The sequence below is a fragment of the Malus domestica genome, chromosome 16, assembly GCF_042453785.1.
Source record: "Malus domestica chromosome 16, GDT2T_hap1".
Lineage (NCBI taxonomy): Eukaryota > Viridiplantae > Streptophyta > Magnoliopsida > Rosales > Rosaceae > Malus > Malus domestica.
Genome location: NC_091676.1, coordinates 22,678,295 through 22,699,345, shown reverse-complemented (window position 1 = coordinate 22,699,345; position 21,051 = coordinate 22,678,295). Strand labels below are relative to the sequence as shown.

The 21,051-nt window shown below is 35.9% G+C and overlaps 3 protein-coding genes across 6 annotated transcripts; 2 read left to right on the top strand and 1 right to left on the bottom strand.

Annotated features, from left to right (window-relative positions):
* The first annotated feature begins 6,833 nt into the window (after window positions 1–6,833).
* LOC103405349 (uncharacterized) lies at window positions 6,834–9,707 on the top strand. Its single transcript, XM_008344332.4, has 2 exons — window positions 6,834–7,257; window positions 8,894–9,707. The coding sequence occupies exons 1-2, from the start codon at window positions 6,898–6,900 to the stop codon at window positions 9,410–9,412; spliced, it is 879 nt and encodes a 292-aa protein (XP_008342554.3). The 5' UTR covers window positions 6,834–6,897; the 3' UTR covers window positions 9,413–9,707.
* An 81-nt stretch (window positions 9,708–9,788) lies between these two features.
* Window positions 9,789–15,753, bottom strand: LOC103405350 (carboxyl-terminal-processing peptidase 2, chloroplastic-like). 4 transcript variants are annotated; one of them, XR_011576933.1, is made up of 14 exons: window positions 15,399–15,749; window positions 14,555–14,657; window positions 14,299–14,463; window positions 14,065–14,214; window positions 13,503–13,585; window positions 13,098–13,306; window positions 12,573–12,641; window positions 12,069–12,187; window positions 11,643–11,718; window positions 11,475–11,516; window positions 10,699–10,807; window positions 10,301–10,601; window positions 10,128–10,221; window positions 9,789–10,050 (listed from the first exon to the last, which is right to left on the bottom strand). XR_011576933.1 is itself a non-coding variant. In XM_070815053.1 (14 exons), exons 1-14 carry the CDS (start codon window positions 15,513–15,515, stop codon window positions 9,931–9,933), a joined length of 1,554 nt encoding a protein of 517 aa, XP_070671154.1. In that variant the 5' UTR covers window positions 15,516–15,753; the 3' UTR covers window positions 9,789–9,930. The 4 variants fall into 4 exon arrangements, 3 of the variants coding, with proteins under 3 accessions (XP_070671154.1, XP_070671155.1, XP_070671156.1); XM_070815053.1 differs by having other exon boundaries at window positions 10,301–10,398; window positions 15,399–15,753; XM_070815054.1 differs by having other exon boundaries at window positions 10,301–10,398; window positions 14,555–14,791; window positions 15,399–15,595.
* Window positions 15,754–18,015: 2,262 nt separating this feature from the next.
* Window positions 18,016–20,109, top strand: LOC103405352 (ammonium transporter 1 member 1-like). The gene has a single exon (XM_008344337.4). The coding sequence runs from the start codon at window positions 18,423–18,425 to the stop codon at window positions 19,629–19,631; it is 1,209 nt and encodes a 402-aa protein (XP_008342559.3). The 5' UTR covers window positions 18,016–18,422; the 3' UTR covers window positions 19,632–20,109.
* The last annotated feature ends 942 nt before the right edge of the window (window positions 20,110–21,051 follow it).

The following is a 21,051-nucleotide window of genomic DNA, read 5'->3' as shown; positions in this document are numbered from 1 at the left end:
AACAAAATTAACCCATCTTCGGGTTGCCTGTTTATTAACATGTATCTTGTTATAATGAGAAATTATATTTTGACAATCTGTTCTAATCGTAAATACTTCATTATGTAAAAATAAAGAAAATGCTTCAAGTGAATTAAGTATCCCTAAAATTTCTAAATCTGTAAACTTTCCTGATGAATATCTACAAACTTGTTCGTCAGACTTTAGAGACTCCCTATGCTTTTTCTGGTATGGTATACATGTCCATCCTAATGATGAAGCATCTGTTTCGACTATCTTGTAACTATTATCTAATGGTAATGTTAATGGCTTAAGTTTAGTAATTTCTTCTTTTATATTTTGAACTAATTTAATTTCTTCATTATTAAAATATTTTTGTCCTGTTTTGCTAGTTTTACTCTGAAATACTGCTATTTTTCTTCCTAAATCAGATAAAATTTCTTGCATAATTTAATAATCCTAAAAATGCTTGTAGCTGTTTTTTATCTTCTAATTTATCTGAAAATTCTAACACATTTGTAGCTATATGATCTTGTAATTGTATTGTACCTGACTTGATATACATTCCTAAAAATTCTATATCTTACTTTTCTAATGCTATTTTATTTTTGCTAATCACAATTCCATTATTAATAAACTCTTGTAATACTATCTCTAAATGCTTCCTATGTTCATTTTTATTTTTACCATGTACTAAAATATCATCTACATAAACACTACAAAAATTATCATATTTCTTGAAAATTTTATCCATCTTTCTTTGAAAGATCGAAGGAGCATTTTTAAGTCCAAATGGCATAACAAGCCACTCAAAATGTCCTTCTGGACAAGTAAAAGTTGTCCACTCAATTGATTCTTCTGCTAATCGTATTTGCCAAAAACCTAATTTACAATCAAATTTACTAAAATATTTACTCTCTTGAATTTTATTTATAAGTTCATCCTTATTTGGTAACTTATAACTATCTTCATATGTTTCATCATTTAATCTCTTGTAATTATAAATTATTCTAGCCTTACCTCTCTTTAATTCTGAATGTTTTCTTACAATAAATGATGCTGATCTATATCTAGACTTAGAGGGTCTAATTACTTTTAAATTTAACAACTCTTTTATTTGCTGCTCAAACTCTTGTTTATCTATTAAACTACAAGGCATATCAGCCATCTTAATGGTTAAATCTGGGTTAATTATATCTAATTTTGCTAGTATTTTATTTTTACTCCAATGTAACTGTGGGATTTCTCCTATAATTCTAGTTTGTTCTGCTAATTGTAATAATTCTTCTAAACTCCTTGGTTTACTTAACTGTAATATTTCTATACAGTTTCCTTCTTCTAAAAACGGGTATTCATGTTTAAATATGTCTTCATCAAACTCTTCTACGTTATTATGCTCATAATTCTCTTTTGAGTTTTCTAAATGATAACTATCTTGACCACTAGAGTCTCCTATACTCATGCTTTTGTATGCTTCTACAATATTACTTTGGTCAGTTATTGTAATGCCTCTTTTGAAAAATGTTATGTTAGGGTTCATAAATAAAAACCCTTGTAAACTTTTCAAAAAGCTTAAACCTAAATTGAATGGATATGATCCTACTGGTGAAACAAATGTTAATGGTAAATTAAATTGTTGTTTTTCTACTTTAATAAACTCATTATTTATACAATGTGTTAAGTAAACTGGTCTCTCATCAAATTGTGTTATTCTCACTGATTTTGCTAATTTTTGTCTATATTTTTCTGGTACTAATTCTTCTCTTATAACACTCTTTGTACTTCCTGTATCTATCATAGTTGTTGTTTGTATATTATGTTCTTTTGCTAATTCTATTTCACAATCTATGGTAATTAAAGAACTATTTTTTGGTTTTTCTATACTATGAATAATATTTCCTAATATTTCAGTATTTTCTTGTGATTCTGCTGAATTAACTTCTAATAACCTATTACTATAACACTTTTCACATAATATTGAATATGTATTATAGTATTTATTTGCAACTAATTTACTACACTTATGACATTTTTCTGGCCAACTTAAATTAATGTATTTATACTCTTCTTCATGTTGTTCTTCTATGAATGCATACATATACTCCTCTAGATCACTATTTGTGCTACTTGAACCTTCCGAGTCTGAATCTATCATGTTAATACTTTCTATACTATAAATACTCTCATTATCACTTAAATCATCTAAACTGTATATTGACTGAATATCCTCATCTTCTTCTAACTTAAACAATTCCATCAAATGTACTTTTTGTTTTGACTGTTTACCTAATTTTTGACATTTAGGTCTAATATGTCCAGCTTCTCCACATGAATAACTTTTACAACTACTCTTATCTTTTGGTGCTTTATATTTTCTAATCCAAGGTCTGCCACTTCTTTTTCTAAATTGTTTTGGAATATATTTTCTTTTCCTATATGTTCTTGAAGGTCTTATACTGAAATTCTTATGTTGTTTGTAGGGTTTATATGACTTATATTTCTTTTTGTATATTTTCTTATACTTATTTTTCTTATGGCAACCATACTGTTGTTGTAAATCTATATTTTTACAACTCATGTAAAATTGTTTCCTAATTTGTCTCTTAGCTTTTATTTGACTACACTCTTGTCTAAGTATATCATATACATGTTGAATTCTAGGTCTTATAGCAATATCATTCTTCTTTGGATGCTTTTGTCATTCATTCCAAATCTTTTCACCTATTGGTCCTTTTATTTTTGTCATATAAGTATCTAATAAATTAATATCACCAATTCTACCTGTTCTTCCTAAATATTTAAAGAAATTTGTGGTATACTCAGCTATATACTGTAAATCACAAATTTGTAATTGTTCTAAATTTCTAATTGCTCTTATTTGTTCTTTTTCACTTCTGTCATCTAACCTATTATGATCTAAAAACTCTTGTTTGATCAAAGTAACAAAACCATCAATATTAAAATGTGTTTTAGCTGCTTAATGCTGTTCTGGATTTTGGACTTTCCATGACTGGAAACAATAAAAAACTAAACCGTCCAAAGTATGCTCAAAGTAATCTAACATATTTTGTGAATTACTAAAATCTAACATTAATGTTGCATGTACGCAGGCTTTTTCCCATCTTTCAATCGTTCTTTCCCAGTATTGTGGATCTACATTATCTAAATTTAATATATTACCAGCTATATTAATTTGTTCTAACCCTCTCAAATATGGAATCCTATTTTTTCTAGGTGGTCTTATCATACTTTCTTCTATGTAATCTACTTTTGCCTTTTCATTATATTGTTCATTTGTTGGTCTCAAAAATTGTTAATCAGTTCTACTTGCGTGTCCTGGATTTTCTATTCCTGATGTACTACTTTCTTCTGCTGGATTACATTCTGCTTTCAATTCTAATAAATTATTATATTCTTTTGATCCTAAAATATGTTCTACTCTTATTTCTAAGATTAATTTTTTCTTCTCTTCGTCTGAAATTATATGTAGTCCTAAATCATATGTCTTATATTTTTCCAAATATTGTTCTTCATCTAAATGATCAATATCTTCTATAAGTTTATTTACAATACGATCAAAGTTTTGCTCAACTAAATTAGTATCTAAATTATCAAACGTCATATGTATACTCTCATTTTCGATCTCACTCTCATCCTCTTCTATTTTTTCTAATTGCTTATAATTACTAAACCTAATTGTTGCTTGACCTGTACTAGTTTCATATATTTGTACTTTATCTGGTTGTTTATTTGTTGCTACTTGTAAATTAGGCAATGTCCACTGAGTTCCTTCTAAAAAGCTATTATCTACGGGTTATGCTTCTATCATATTTACATGTTTACTACCAAATGTTTGAACTAAAATTTGAAACTCTAAATTAAACTTATGATTATATCTATCGGATACTTTACCAATATACATTAAGCTAATACACAAATTTTTATATTCTCCTTTCATATTATAATTTTTTGTTCTTATACTTACTTTAATATATTTACTAAATTCATTAATTGTCATAACATAATTTGGAATACAACCTATGACTGCTAAGTTTGAACTTAAGTCTACTTCAGTTGTTGCTATTGCTGCTTGATGGTGATTATCACATCTATCATCATATATGTATACTAATGTTTTTGTGCCTACTTGTGCTCTGGTTATTCTTGATATTCCAATTAATATTGTTCCTATATGAATCTAACTAAAATGTGATTTTCTCAAATGAGTAACTGCTTCTTTACTAATTAGATTAAGTGTGACTTCTTTATCAATACAGCTAACTTTATGTTGACTGATGCTACTTACAATTCTGCCTCTATTTTCAAATAAACCTAATTGGTACAGGTTATATTTATCTTTCTGTGTTCTCTCAAAACTTCTTCGAATAAATTCTTGTGATTCTTCTTCATTAGGATAAATATATTTAGCTCTAACTACTTCTTTTCCTTTTTTCCTAAAGAGTTCCATTTTCTATTATCAAAAGGATTTAGCTTAGGTCTTCTATTATTATTTGCACTTAAAGTTAAATTTTCTTATTTATCTAGCAAGGATGGTGGAATTGATGAAGATGCGTTGTGTAAAACTTGGTTTATTTCTACTATTTGTTCTTCAATTTGATCTAATTTTTCAGCCAAACTTAAAACTAATTGAATAATCAAATTATTTTGCCTAATGGGAATATTACTACTAGATACTTGTGTTGAAAAATCTGTTAAACCTACTAGTTCTTTATCTAACTTACTAATTTCTTTCAAAGCTTGGATATATTTTATGATATTTCTAGAATTGGTCATTAAACTAATAATTTATCTATTTTATTATGCAACCTATCTACTTGTTCACTTAACTCTTTTTGTACTAATTGAATTTTTTGAACTTCTAATTTTAACTGCTCAACTATTTCTAAGTTCTACTTGCTTCGGCTTACTATCTATGAGATCAACAAGATCTTTTATCTCTCTTTTGCTAGGAACCATTTGAATATTTTTATTATGATCTTCTAACTAAGATGTAATATAGTCTAAATTTTGTCTAATTATTTTTATGGAAGTTTTTTGAAAATGCTCTAACAACTGGTTTAACAAATGATTATGCTTATTATTTTCTAATTTTATATTTTCTGATTGACTAATAATAAGATCTACAATATTATTGGCTTGTGGATTTTCTTCACCATGCAAAATATGATTATGCTTTCTCAATGGAAAATAACAAACTAAACTATTTTGGTCTAAGGTTATTTTTCTTTTTTGAGGTTCACTAATTTCTAAATTAATATAGTCTATCATAAACTACAGTCTACCTTTCTTTAAAGTTACTGCTAACTGGTTTCTTGGAAACTCTCTTTCTTCTCTCAAGGTCTCTAAAACTTGATATGTTGCTCTTTTTACTTCTAAAACTTTATGTTGAACTTCTGTATTATTATATTTACGAATAAATGAAGGATGTTCAAGATAACCAAAATAAAACTTTTGCTTCTTCAAAGTACTGGTAATTCTTTTGGATATATATACTAATCTTCTCTTTATGCTATTTATAGTTGGATGTCTGGGACAATAAATACCTGGTGGTTATGGCTGACAAGGTCTACAAGGACAATAATATCTGTTGTTCATACACAATAAACAAATATGATATCAGTTGTATCAATGACTTCTATCCTCAAAGTACTTTACTATTATAATTATACTATTAAAATGCTAAACTTGGCTCTGATACCAAATTCGTAATGCAGGCTCGGTTAAATAGTCAGATGGCCATTATAACAACTAGACATATAACCTTGCACATGGAACTCAACATGTTTCAGCATGACGGCCACTCACAGTACAAGTATAAAGCCTTAACGGCTGAACTCAGATGTACCCTGGTTAATGTCCAGTTATTTGTATGGCAAGCATTCAACTATAACAGAGTGTTAGAACAAAATATGATCGTCAGTTTAGCAGGTTAATAATATAACTACAATAGTGTTTCCCTGTTTTGGACTAGAAGTCTAATTAAACAAGCACACTAAAGAAAGAAAAGAAAGCTTACTTAAGACTTGAAGTTTGCTTGAATATGTACACTTTAACCTTTATTGATATATGGAATGTTTATAAAGATAGTTGTTTACAAGAAAGTGTTTACAAGGCTGCTCTGAAAACTACAGATGATTGAGAGTATGAAGATGGTGTGAGTATGAGAGTAGGGTGTTCAGGTGTTGAGTGGTTGAGGTGTTGAGAGATGTTCAACTAGAGGTTTCTTTACAATGAATGAAACTCCACTTATATAGACTGATTGAGGATACAATGGTAATAAATGGTATGGATATCTCCTTGGTACTTGTCATTTGTCACTTTGCCTCTACTGTTGCTGAAATTGTCAGCATTGTTTCTGAAACGTGGTCATGTGATCTTGCTTGTCTCCTTTTGCATGTGAATTTGCCGCATGATTTGTCTCCTAGAGCCTTTATTTTGATCATCCATGTGATCTTTCAGAAATGTTTGTATGTGATCTCTCATAATTGTTTTTCTTCCTTGTCCTCTTTCCCATGCCCAATTTGGGTATTATGAAAAAAATTTGTCCTTATGATTAAAATGAAACTTTTAAGGATGTTTTGGTTAGTTTTCCATAAATAAAACTCGTGAGTTCGAGAATATAATAATGTAATTAACCTTTATTTTTGGTAATAAAGTTTGAGAGAGTTTTTTTTTTTTTTTGAACAAACAATATCATTTACAGTAAGGTAGAAGTGAGTTTAATCTCACAATGGTTAATAATAATATGGTTCAAATTTATTTTTAATGATAATTGAATTTAAAACTTTTTATTCACAAGTGAAAAATAATATTAGAAAGTATATTAATCGGAGAAAAAGATAACGAGAACGTGGCAGATGGAAGCTCACACTACGCATGGAGAGCAGTGTCCTCCTTACAGCACAGCCTCATCCATGGCGACCCAATTATTCCTTTCACTTTATCTGTCAAAACCCACTTCCTTCCTCCCATTTAAGTCGCTCCTACGCTCCTAGCTACCGTCGCTGGGACTCCAATGCCGAAACCATTCGTTCCCAAAGATTCGGTTTCAATTTCAGAGACAAAGGCAACGGAGAAAAAGACGAAGACGATGACGAGGACGAAGAAGATTACGAGTACAGTAGAAGGGAAGGGAAGAAGAAAAGGCGGTGGTGGTCGGACGAGTCGTCGGAGATGGAGGAGGAAGGCTCGGGTGGAATCTTGGAGGATGCCATTGATAGTGTCTGGATTTTTAAGGTACTAACCTTCACTTAATTTTTGGTTAGTTATGTGAAGTTTGGATTTGGGAGTGTTTCAAGTTTGGAGAGCTTAATTTTTTATTCAAGCGATATTTTAATTAGTCTAATCTAAACTGCGGATAAGGGATTTAAACTTAAAATGCAGTAGAAAAAGCACACTGTTGTAACCAACTTAGCTATGCCCAGCTCTAATCGGTGACATTACTTTAGTTCTTCTCACCCACGCTTAAGTATTAGAATGCATCAATATTCGAGCAATATTCTAATCAGTCTAATGACTCTATCTAAATTGTGGGGGAGGGGATTCAAACTTCGGTGCAGAGGAGAGCACACTGCTCTAGCTAATTTGACTACTCCCTAGTCTACTTGGAGAACTTACTGTAAACATGTTTGACTCGTCGAGGAACAAAAATTATTAAGAAACAGATGTTTAAGAATTCAAATGCATCAATAGTTTGATTAATTCAATAAAGGTTATTATGATAGATAGCTTTACTTGCATTCGTGTAAGTGCTGAATTCCCCCCTTATAAGGTTCGTATGCAAAAGATAGAATCAGAAACCAATGTGAAGACAGTGAAATCGATATTGTGTGTATCTTTGTCTACTATTGGCTTCTCGATTTGTGTTGTATCAAGAGTTTTGAAGTTAACCAGTTCCATCTTCAAACATAATTTGCTTATGATCAAGTTATAGATGTAACATTTCAACAACCTGTTGACATTTAAGTAGGAAAGTCCTATAGAGTAATATTTCATCACCTCGGTCTTCGACTACATAGCAGATTTCTTTTCCTTTCTGTTCTGAAACTTCTCTCACATCCTATTTTGTTAGCCTAGTCCCTAAGTGCTTTCTACTGCTGAATTGGTCCTTTATCGTAACATTTTCTGCACGTTTAAGTCTCCTAATAAGTTTGAAGTCAATGTGTTATATACAAATAAAATAAAAAATGAAAAATTGGAAGAGAACTGATGTCAAGCACAATGTAGCACTTCCTGAGAAACATCTAATGAAAGTTATGAAAGGTATCGCGATGGACCATTATCGCAGCTATGGGAAGGCACCTTAAGGTAAGAGACAATCACTGGAGAGCCTTAGTCTGAGTGAGCAAAGCGTAACATCGAAGTGTAAAAAATGAATACCTTAATGTGCTTTCATGGCAATGAACAGCAGCAGTAATTGGAGGGAATGAATATACTTGCTTGGGGTTGTTCTGGATAGTCAGTTTGACACTTGGTTACTTGGTTACAAAAGAAACAACGAGAAAACTGCTCGAATAGTTTGTGCTTTCTATAACTGTTATAATGAACAATGCCTTGCTCCCAAGACAAACAGTTATGCTGTCTGGTTGAGCACGGTGGATCCCTTACATTAACGACATCCAGACCAAAACTGACACTGGTTTTGAGTTACTGAATATATAAGCATTTTGATAAAGTGATTACCAAAATAAAAAAGGACCAAAATATGAACACCATAATCCCGAGGTTGAAGATGAAAAATCACCTGAGTCAAAATTTGATATCCAGAGGAGTCTAATTTTTCTTATTATGCTTGTACTGGTTTATTCCTATTTTAGAATATGTTCTTATAGGTGTAAAATGTCCAATGTATTTGCTTTTTTGGTTGGTGCAGGTGTTCAAATCGTATGGTTGGGCATTTCCAGCTATTATCATATCTTTGCTGCTGTCTACGGGTCCGAAAGCTTTCATAATGGCGTTAGCACTCCCCCTTGTTCAGTCAGCATTTTCACTGTTATATGAGAAGTTATGGGGAGGGACACAAAGTAGGCCGAAACGCAAGTCCAGGACCAGGAGGAGAAGGAAACCTTTTGCCAGCACTGTAGGTAACGCTAGAACCAAAGAAAAAGAAAAATATGATGAAGAGCAGGAAACTAGTGACAAAAGAATGGGTTATCAATCTTGGGTAGTTGGAAATGATGCTTCAGCTGATAGTAGTGGTCGAGATGCATCGAGTTTAGGCGGATGGGATGATCTTGAAAGAATGGAATCTGCACGGAGGCAATCTCAAAGAAAGCCGATGGGGAAGGGTAAGTTGAGTCGGAGAGAAAGAAATAGTGACACACCTCTCCTGTTAAGATTGTTGATTGCTGTTTTCCCATTTTTGGGTACATGGACAAAGATGTTTTGGTGAATAGAGAATGTAAACCAGTAGTCTTAAACCTGTAGTATTCCGATCGGTTTGCCTGAAAGTATTCGGATCAACTACTACAAGATTTTTCCGTCTGCTGTTACGGATCCACAATAAATCAGCTGAGTCTAAGATCAAGAAATCGGTTGAACCGTTGAAGCTTAAGATCAATGATTTTCTGATAGCATAATTTAGCCATTTTTTGTATACACCAGACTCGGATGCTGGCGTTCTTCAAGAAATTATTATTTTGTACGCCATCGTATATAGTATATATTCCAAATACAATTTCACAGTACATTTGACATTTCATTCCATACGGTGGAATTTGGTATTATCTTATGGAATTTGGTTGAATACTGAAACATTCACTCGTAAATTTCTTGAATCGAATACCATTAATCAAATATTGCTATTTGTTTACAAATTCAAAAGAAACCTTGAAAGAATGTCAAACTGCATCTGTAAAAAATTGTGATTTCCTGTACTGTAAACAATGTGAATGTACACAAAAACTGCGGTCATCGTGCAAATAGCTCGACCTTGTTGCAAGCATATGCAGGGTCCTGGAGGCAGTTACAAAAAGCCTCCTCGTCTTTGGGGAATGAGGTAGGCAGGGGATGGTCTGGAATCACACCGACCTACAAGTAATGGGAACAAAGTTAACCGAGAGCAACAAGAATACAGTGTATGGGGAGAACAAGAGACCGCATCAGACCTTATCAATGTCTGTGTGCGCAGGTGTCTCATAACGAGCGACTGTAACAACCAAGCCAGAGCCATCGGACAGCTCAAAAACTGACTGAATCTTGCTGCATAGTCGGATGGATGACTTATGTCAGGAATATACGATTTTATTCATAGGAGCTGTGTCGGAGCAAAAGAGATTACCCTTTCCCAAATGTGGGTTCTCCAAACAACACAGCACGTTTATTGTCTTTCAATGCCCCGGCTAAGATTTCACTTGCGCTAGCAGTTCCCTTGTTCACCTGAAGAAATCTCAGTTGATACGCACACCAAATCTCACCAAGCAATTCTTCAAACATAATGTTTCATAGGAACGCACATGAACACGCTATAGAAAGGTTCCTTTTTAATAAGACAATATCAGAAACGAAAAACTGATTCCGGCATTAAACAGCACAGCGAGACAGGCCGGAGCTTGACAACAGATAACTAAATGATGACAACCCTGCACCATTAATAATAGCATATGCAACTGTTTGCCTGAGCATGGAGGAATATCACTGACCAAATCTACTTAATCGTATTACTAAATAAACATGTACCAGCACAACTAGGGGTTCTGAAGTCGCTACTGCTTTGCTTCCATCGGTGTCATATATATCTCGAACACCACGACTATCACAAATATATACAATCACACCTTTGTCCAACCTGGAAAAAAGCATCCAATCATGAATTTACAAAATTTGGATCTGATATAAGGAAGTGCAAGCTTAATACTTGAAAGACAAACAATGTTTTTTATTTTTGTTACAAAGTTGAATTGTAAGAATTTGTGCTGCATAAAAGGATCAAACATAACGGTTTTGAATATGAATGAAAAGACCACTCAAGCAGCATGATTGCGATCTAGTAATCCAGTGGCTTTCGAGGGATTGTCTTCTTAAACCTTGCTGGGTTGAATAAGGAGACACATGAAAGAAGCATGCCTCCCACACTTTCAGCAGATCGCATGAATCCATTTTAAGCCCAAATACATGTATGCATTGCAATCAATACGGTGCGTTGTAAAGGATTGCTGGCTAGTATTTTCGTATATGTAATATGAGTCCAAAACCTTCATGTGTATAAAAAATGCGTGCTGATATATATAAATTTGATATTTGGGACATGATATATAGGAATAAGTTCAGAGTATCAAAATCTGTATCATATGGCTATGACTAAGTGCAAACATTGGTTATCTCAGTTCCATAATTAAATATGCAGCAAAAACTTTGTTATTCCCCGTCTTAAAAATAACACAAAATCGACTCGTTAGGTGAAAAGCAATAATTATAAACAGTTTAGTTTCCCACAATTGTCCACGGCGACTTACCAAATCTTAGCAATCTCAATTCCTTCTGGGAAAAGACCACCACTGCACCAAAATTAAGCAAATATTAAGCTTTCAGAAAGCCTTCCAAAAGGGAAAAATTTACATGAGCCGTGTTGAAAGCTAATGATAACCTAGAGTCCTAGACCCACGTTGAGATATAATGATTACCTATTGTCTCGAAGATCCAATACAAAGGCATTAACATTATTACTCCTTAAGGTATTAATTGCTTCCTTGACAGCACCTACATGGGATGCAAACTTCTTAGACCAAATTGCGGAAATTGACAGTCAAAATATGAGCTCTCTCTCTCTCTCTCTCTCTCTCTCTCTCTCTCTCTCTCTCTCTCTATATATATATATATATATATATATATATATACATATCCAAACAAGTTCAAACGAATGAAGTACTTAACAAGATTATGAAGCATTGAGTAAATGAAGTTTTAAACAAAATGAGTAATGTTTTCTTCAAAATGAAGCACAAGAGAACTGAATTCATATCTCAGTGAGAGTGGGCTTGAGAAGATCAAAACACCATACCATCATACATAAAACTTATATCAGTTCTGCAACTACTAGTTTTTCTTACCAGATGCATTTTGATTGAACGTTGGTAGTTTGATATATCCAATCCTAGGGGAATCCTTTCCCGAAGCAGGCACCGCACATAGTCTTGACTTCACAGGATTCAGTGAAACTTTCTCCCGCCTAGAATACACCAAGAAGACATTTTAATAATTTTAAAATGGAAAAAGGACTCTGAATTGAGCAAAAGTAAAATCACCACTAACCCCAGTCCTAAGTGCTATTCCCAAGTTAACGGTAGCTCAATGTCTTAGCAAATGGGATGACTGTGGTTAAACACGGAGCTCAATTGCCAGCCACCAAATAAAATGAGAACTTAGACCAAAAGCATTCTTAAAATGACATGATGAAATTAATTCCAACTAATTATCAAATGCATGCCATGACAAAGTTAAAACCATCATATTATCAAATCAATAATCTTCAAACACCTTTGGGAATAGAATGAATAATTCCTTAGACTGATATTACAGTATTTCTGCAGGAATGAATGAAGAACTGAACCTACATTAGATCCAGGTGCTTTATTTCAGGTCCACTCCGAATGGTTAGTTTCACTGAACTTCCTTCAGATCCCCTGTAACAATTAGGAAAAACGGTATAAATGAAAATAAATAAAAATTTACTGGGAAAAAACGAATCGTGATTCTGAAACACTTGTTACAAGTCACCAGCCCACTCACAAATTCAAAGGGCCCAAGATAGAGAGCTACTCTAGGTTTTTAAATGATATGGCTTCCAACCAGAAATTTTGTGAACAGTCCCTAGAATATCCTAGCACTAATGGATAGTTACTACTATAGTCATTTGGATATCAGAAAGGACTTGACTGGAAAACTGCAATTTGTCTTTGTGTATGTCCATGTTAGATTAATCTTACGAACAGAATTTCAATGAAAATTCCAGCTAAGAAATACATAATTAATATTGTAAGTTATATTATTATTGCATTTCCTCATTACAGTATTAGAGCATAAACATTTAGATGAAAAAACAATGACAAGTTACATGGGAGTAAGTGTATGAAACTCACTGTAGCCGCTCTGCTGCATCATATATGCCCATTGTTTCTGTACTTGTATCATCAATCGCCAGAATAACATCCCCAGACAAGATGCCAGCCCTGTTTGCTGGACCTCCTGCGGAAGCTGAGATAACAACAAGACCAGCAGCTGATCCATCAAGTTGTGTAGGGTAGCCAATTGACAGCCCTACGCCTGTAAGAGCACCTCGAGTTCCAGACTGCCCTTGAAGAAGATGTGAACAGATTTCAGGAACAATAACTATATTCAAATTCAACCGAAGAAATTTTTCTTAATATAATAAGTAATTTGAGAGTGAGTTTGATGTAGTGTCTAATGGTGCATCATATTTTCTTATGCAGGCTAAACCGCTAGAATGAACTACACTAACAGTATAAGAAGAAAAATCATTGTACCCGTAGACTCGTTAACTTTTCAGGCTCCAGAAACCGAGTGAAAGGATCCTCCAATGTGGCAAGCATCTTCCTAATTGCCATATCTAAATGAACATACAACACTAGGATTTAGAAAGGCAGAAACTGGAAACTGGAAAGATATGTATAGTATTAAATGAAGAGATCCAGCTGGCATGAAGCTTTTGCTCATTTTTATACAAAACCAAAATAGCTGAGTAAAATAATGGTTTATCAAGTGAAGGGAGACTTTGGCATGCTAGGATCAGCAAATCTTGAAAACCTTCAAGCAGGAAAAAGAAATTATAAGTAGTAAACTAAGGTGACAGTGGACTTCAGATATCTCAAAGCCTCAAACAGTTTCTGCAATTAAGGCGGAAGAACCAACTATCGAGCTAAATAGGGTATCATATACAAAAGTTTATAGTACAAAAATATTTCTGAGTCCAGTGAACCATTGTGGAGGCGTACTTTCAAAAGGACAGCCTTGGAATATTTTGAGCTACTTTTACTATAGTAATTTTCACACAATACAATATCACCGACTGCAGGAAGGAATTCATACATGTCTCTTCTCGTGCATTCATCGGTTCATTGCGCAGTGCATTTTCTCTGTACCGAAACCAACTTTGTCCATTGAAACTTTTGTCAACATATGCACGGTCAATCATCTTCCATGCCTCTAAGAAGAGAAGATTCTCTTCTGTGAGAGCCCCTGGGCAACAAATTCGAGTAAATTCTCTTACCACTGCACGATTTTGGGTTGTCATTACTATATTACGGTATAAAGTAAACTGACAGGATGGAATACTGCTAACAGAAAGGGAAGCTGACATGACAACCATCAGCCCAGCAACAAAAACAAAAATATGTCGTCTGATTTTTTCTGAACATTTTATCACTTCATGGAGATTGCCAGCATATTTCTTCAATCGAAGTTTTTTCTTGATCTTGCTATAATTTGCTGAAAACAAACCACACTGACATATAAAACTCTGGTTGAACCTCAACACTGATGGATTCAAGAAACTGTTAAAAGTACCCATTGCTGTTACCATAATTTATTGGTCTCTTCAGCGACATAGTCATTATACACATTAAGGGAGACTTCGCTCGAGCTTCTACAATCCTTACTGGCAGATACTTCCACTGCAGCAACTGCAAGGATTCCAATTGAAAACAATAACTTTGGGTGTTCCCATTACAACTAGATAACGCCCGGCATACATTATAGAGCAGTATCTTTCAGGAGCCAGAAGGCCTCTTTAGGATCAAATTCCGACATTAAGACTCTGAGAAAGTTACAAGATATTACTAAACCACCGGAATGGATATAATAAGAACCATAATGTCGTAAAAACAATTACAGAAACGATCAGAGAATCAGATATCTTTCTTGGTAAAATGAGTTAGAGTATGCAAACAAAAATCAGTAGCTTACACATAAAAAGTTGTAATGGCAAAGCAAGCCATCTTCTTACGGCACGTGCGAAGCAATTTAAATTCATCCAACGGCAATCAATGTGATGGTGAGCATCACCAACACTTAAAGGATGGCAAGTGAAAATGGTTCCTTATCAAAAGTAAAATGAGATGCAATTCTTTCTGGTGTCGACACGTGTCCTCCAGTTATCTTTTTTATGTATTTCCTTCTACAACTCTTTTTTTGTGTTACACAAATAATAATAATTGCAACAAAGCGCAATCTTTGAGTACAAAGTTTTCAGCATTCACCACAATTTGATTGACCCAAAAGAGTAAAAGCGAAAAGCTTTAGAATTTTATGATTAGAACGTAATTTGGCAACTATGTTGTTCTCGAAATTCGTAATTGTGGGTTATGCCCTGTGAAAGCAAGCTAAAATGAGGCATGAATTAGATAGGAATCAATGAGGAGTACCTGAGGTGGAGGAGCGGCGGCCATGGAGGCGGAGCTACAGTGGTTCTTGTAGAAGTTGGAGATTAGTAAATGAGGGTATGAAGAAGAAGCAGTTGCAGAGCCAGCGAGGACATCCATGAATGGAGAGTCTGGACCCGATTTACAACTTTATCTGATTCTAATTCTCTTCAGACCACGATAAATAAAATAAACTGTTTGGATTATCATGATAAAGATTCGTTAATTATAAGTGAGCGACAAATATATCTCGGGGCACAAGCCTTATCCTTTCGCGAAACTCATATTCCAAACAAGGAACCAAAGGAAAATAATTTCAAAAAGTAAATGTGGAACAAAATATGGCGCCCTGACAATTCACTCAGTGCCAACCTCTCTATTTTAAGCCGTGCATTTGTATAAATTACCCCACGTTCATACGACCCATGCATATTCCTTACGCCAAGTTTTGTCATGTTAACCATTATGTTTGGGGCTTGTCAAGTGAATTGTGATGTGTTGGTTACGGAAGTTTATCGGGTCTACACAAAGTCAATATTATGGAAGGAAGACTTTGGACTGCTTGTGGGCTGAAAGATTCAAGCCCATAAGCTTTGAAGTCCACGTGGGTAGGTTTGAGAGCGTGCAAACCTAGTTTCCTTCTTTCCCTAGCAAGCCAACCAATCTAGTTAGGAAGGCACCAAACCCTAATTAAGTAAGTCACATAACGGAGCATGCATTTAATGAAGAGAGGTTGGCTTCCCTTCCTAACTCACGCAAAAGAATGGCGAATGAAAGCCAAGAGACGAGTTATCATAAGTAACGTTTGTGGAAGCTGAACTGGGAAAGTAGCGCCTCGAGAAGAAGGCGTAGCAAAGACATCACAAGGCTAGCGACACTCATCTATTTTACACTAAAAGGGAAGGTTGTAGCTACACTAGAAGAAAGAGGGGGGGGGGGGACTTAGCCACAACTAGAAATTCCTTAGGAAGCTGGAAAAGAATCATTCACCTACAAAGGGGAGGTTAGGGACCTTTGATGATGAGGCCAAAGAGAGATAGAACGTTAGACAGAATTAAGGATTGTACTGCACCAAGCTAAGGAAGTATCTCCCTAATTGTAAGTAGTCTCAAAACTCAGGAAGCATCACCCCTGCAACCTTAGTGTTTTCCATAACCTCCCTCTTATCATCCCGGCCATTAGAAGCATTGTTATTACCCTAGGAAGTCCAGATTACCCAACCAAGAATATCATGTATTCATGCAAACTCTCTCTCTCTCTCTCTCTCTCTCTTTCTCTCTCTCTCTCATGCTAAACTGATAAACTTCTAGCTTTCACACCACGCCTCACTTGAGTAAGCAATTATTTGCTTAATCATGCCATCTTTTAGTCATTGATCCAACTGGGTTAGTTTATTTTGTGTGCCTCGCCATTAGTTAATTTTGTGTGTCTCTCCATTAGTTTAGGGTTTGGAGTCATGAGTATGGCAAATTCATGGCTCATTCATTTGACAATTTGTGAATTTGAGAGTTAGAGATCAATTTGGGAGAGAATACTCTGTTTTTTTGGATTCTCTACTTGTTTGGTTTAGGGTTGTAATTTGTGAGATTTGGGTGATGAGAGTTAAGACACTCATTTTTCATCTTCGTTTGTTTGGTGAGAGTCAATCTATGATTATGAACGTTTAAGATATGTGTATGAATGAGAAATGCCTCATGAATTTAACTTTTTTAGATTATATTCTCTTAGTTACATATTCATTGGACTTATTGTTTAAGTGTATAACATTTAATGAGCCGGCTTTAGCATATAACATTTAATGAGACGACTTTAAATAATATTTTTATCCTTAGATTAAACTAATTAGTTAATATACGAAATGTCCGTAAGGTATCATTTCATTATTAACTTATGTTCAAAATGATGATACATATTCACATGTTATCTATAGAAACAACTTGAGATTATCGACCTCATCATTATACATGCTTTTACACTGAACCACGTTAATCTGATGTGTTTTTATTTTGAGATTGTTTGTTTCTTCGCTTTCACTTATGAAGCTGATATCTCTTAATGTATCGCACTTGAAAACTCATTTTTCATCTTCTCTAGTCACTTAAACCAACCCATAAGTAATTCCGTCGCATTTTTCGTCCTACCCCCAAATAATTAATTATGTTGCTCAAGCTTATATGCTTTTTATTTTGGGAATTTTAACAAAAAGCTCTCGGTACTGTTCACTTTAACGAAAAATCACATTTTTACACTAAAAAGTCAATTCTGGTACTATTCACTTTACCCTTTATTTTGTCCTTATCGTTAAAACTCAAAGTTTTCAAGCCATTTTCATTAGTTTTCCTTTTTATTTTCTATTGATAAAATACGATTAGCATGTGGAAAACCGATAGAACCAAAACACGGGTCTCAATTAACTTCGTATGATTTACATTTTTTATTGAGAAAATGTTAGGATAACTAAATTTGTAAATTAAATTATATGTCATCAATAAAAAATAAACATGTTAATCAATGCTTAAGTAATAATGTAATCAATAACTTCTATGTCATTTAGTTTACAAAATTTAACTTAGTATCCCTAACATTACTCTTATGTAAAACCAATATGTGCCAGTGCCAGAATTAAGAATTGTTTACTTGATTTTACCTAAAAAAAGAATTGTTTACTTGTAAGTTGTAACAAAAAGATTTACATCTAAATAAGTTAACCGCCATAAAGTAATTATTACCTCCAAAAAAAAAAAAAACATTTAAGCTCAGCTACTAATTAATTTCAGTAAAACCCAGAAGAGAGATTCATGGATCTGAATCCTGACCGTATATTCCAATCTTTCCAAAACCAAATCAGCTGCAGGGGATCAGAGTCCAAAAAGTCATCAAATCATGTATGACCACCGCACGAGTTAGAGTCTTAGACGTCACCCCACACTGCTCCAAAAAAAGTGAAACCTCCAAGTCAAAACACACTGTCTCTTCCCCCTCCGCCCGCCCCCGCGCCCCCCCCCCCCCCCCCCCCCGCCAATATTTATGCCGTACAACAAATATCCGACGCCAACTACACTTCTACAAGGAGCAGACTACTCCAACTTCACCACTCTCTCGCTTACTGCTCCAATGGCGACGTGGGCAACACTAGACTGCTCGGCCACGCAGCTGGCCGACCTCCTGGGGCCCAACTCCACCGGCGCAGCTCACTTCATCTGTGACCAAATCGCCGGCGTCTCCACCAAGCTCTCCGACACCGCCTACGCGGTCGACACCACCTACCTCCTCTTCTCTGCTTACCTTGTTTTCTCAATGCAGCTCGGGTTCGCCATGCTCTGCGCTGGCTCCGTCCGCGCAAAGAACACCATGAACATCATGCTCACCAACGTCCTCGACGCTGCCGCCGGCGGCCTCTTCTACTACCTCTTCGGATTCGCCTTCGCCTTCGGCGGCCCCTCCAACGGCTTCATCGGCCACCACTTCTTCGGCCTCAGCAAAGTCCCCTCCGCCACCGGTTTCGACTACAGCCACTTCCTCTACCAGTGGGCCTTTGCCATCGCCGCCGCCGGAATCACCAGCGGATCCATTGCCGAGAGGACTCAGTTCGTCGCCTACCTCATCTACTCCTCCTTTCTCACCGGCTTCGTCTACCCGGTCGTCTCGCACTGGTTCTGGTCAGTCGACGGCTGGGCTAGCGCCGGAAATACCGAAAACCTCTTATTCGGAACCGGAGTCATCGATTTTACCGGGTCGGGTGTGGTCCATATGGTCGGAGGCATCGCCGGTCTCTGGGGAGCTTTCATCGAAGGCCCCCGAATGGGTCGGTTCGACCACTCCGGCCGCGCCGTCGCTCTCCGCGGACATAGCGCTTCTCTCGTTGTTCTCGGCACGTTTTTACTCTGGTTCGGATGGTACGGGTTCAACCCGGGTTCGTTTACCAAGATCCTGAGTCCTTACGGGTCATCCGGATCCTATTACGGTATGTGGTCAGCCGTGGGTCGGACCGCCGTCACCACAACTCTCGCCGGATGCACCGCCGCTCTCACCACTCTCTTCGGAAAAAGAATCCTATCCGGTCACTGGAACGTAACGGACGTTTGTAACGGTCTTCTGGGCGGATTCGCGGCGATAACGGCGGGATGCTCTGTTGTCGAACCGTGGGCGGCGATAGTATGCGGATTCGTCGCCGCTGTCGTTTTGATCTCGTGCAACAAATTGGCGGAGAAGTTGAAATACGACGACCCGCTGTAGGTGGCTCAGCTTCACGGTGGGTGCGGCGCGTGGGGGATTATTTTCACGGCGCTGTTTGCGACGGAGAAGTACGTGAACGAGGTGTATCCGGGAAAAGAGGGGCGGCCTTACGGGTTGTTTATGGGGGGCGGAGGGAAGCTGCTGGGGGCCCACTTGATCCAGATAGTGGTGATTATTGGGTGGGTGAGCGCTACGATGGTGCCCTTGTTCTTTGTGCTGCACAAGCTGAAGCTGTTGAGGATCTCGGCTGAGGACGAAATGGCGGGTATGGATCTGACCTGGCACGGCGGGTTTGCTTACGTGTACCGCGACGACGAGGACTCGGAGAAGCCTAACATGATTCAGCTTAGAAAAGTAGTCGAACCAAATACTTCGTCCACGCCCCCGTCTGTTTAGATAGAATCTAATTTCCGTATTAAATTTTATTTTTTTCAAAATGTTATTATTATTACCGGTAAGATTTTGTGTTTGTGGTGGATGTAATGTGTAGTGTGTGTGTGCGCGCGCATATTCTTCATGGTATTCCGAAAGATGTGATTCTTTAAAATCTCCCTCCACAGACATATTTTAGAAACCCCGATTCCGAGCAATCATCAAAGCATCACGCAACGCAAGGGCTTACACAAACAAAATTGTGTTTTCTCCCACACTTCGAGCTCCCGCAACAATAGGACTTCTACGATCGTCAAGAATGACAAAACCAGCAACATGATTTTGATTCACCATTGAGCCATCAAAATGTTATTATTTCGTCTTTACACGGCAGTTGGTCCAAGCAAATCTAAAAGTGAACGTGAACTGTTTGGATGCCTTCGGAAAGAGATCATCTCCGGATTTCTTCTACCAAGACTACCGGATCAAGTGATTCAGATCTTTGAAATTTGATCCAACGGCTAAAAATAGAGGTTCCTTTAAAAGTTATAATAACTTTAGCCGTTTGATAAAATTTTAAGAGTCCATATCACTTGATCTGGTGACCTTGGTGGAAGAGATCTATTTCCGATACATTCGTTGTATTGTATATAATTTGAGTATGGAGCATACATGGCCTCCTATGGTATTGGCTTGGGAGAATCTATCATTTGACCAAAAAAAAATTAGAAGGATGCAACGAAAAAGAAGGTTAGTGTCCATGAAAGAAAGAAAGGTGGTGAGTCAAAAATGCAAGTACGGAAGAATTAAATCAGAAGGAAAACTAATGAAAATGGCTTGAAATTTTTGAGTTTTAATGATAAGGCCAAAATAAAGGGTAAAGTGAATAATATCAAGATTGACTTTTTAGTGTAAAAATATGGTTTTTCGTTAAAGTGAATAGTATATAAGGTAAAGTCTAACCATCCAAAATACTTTTCTGTAAATCTGTACGACGGCATTCATGGCATTTGTTATTTCAAAATGCCGAGTTCGATTAAACAATCAC

Bases quoted from the DNA above. Each gene is read 5' to 3' on its own strand.
- LOC103405349 (XM_008344332.4), top strand. From the start codon at position 6,898: ATGGAGAGCAGTGTCCTCCTTACAGCACAGCCTCATCCATGGCGACCC. The intron at 7,258-8,893 runs GTACTAACCTTC...TGGTTGGTGCAG, and splicing joins ATAGTGTCTGGATTTTTAAG to GTGTTCAAATCGTATGGTTG.
- LOC103405350 (XM_070815053.1), bottom strand. From the start codon at position 15,515: ATGGATGTCCTCGCTGGCTCTGCAACTGCTTCTTCTTCATACCCTCAT. The intron at 11,517-11,642 runs GTAATCATTATA...ATTTTGGTGCAG, and splicing joins TTGGATCTTCGAGACAATAG to TGGTGGTCTTTTCCCAGAAG. The intron at 10,222-10,300 runs GTAATCTCTTTT...CCGACTATGCAG, and splicing joins GAACCCACATTTGGGAAAGG to CAAGATTCAGTCAGTTTTTG.
- LOC103405352 (XM_008344337.4), top strand. From the start codon at position 18,423: ATGCCGTACAACAAATATCCGACGCCAACTACACTTCTACAAGGAGCA.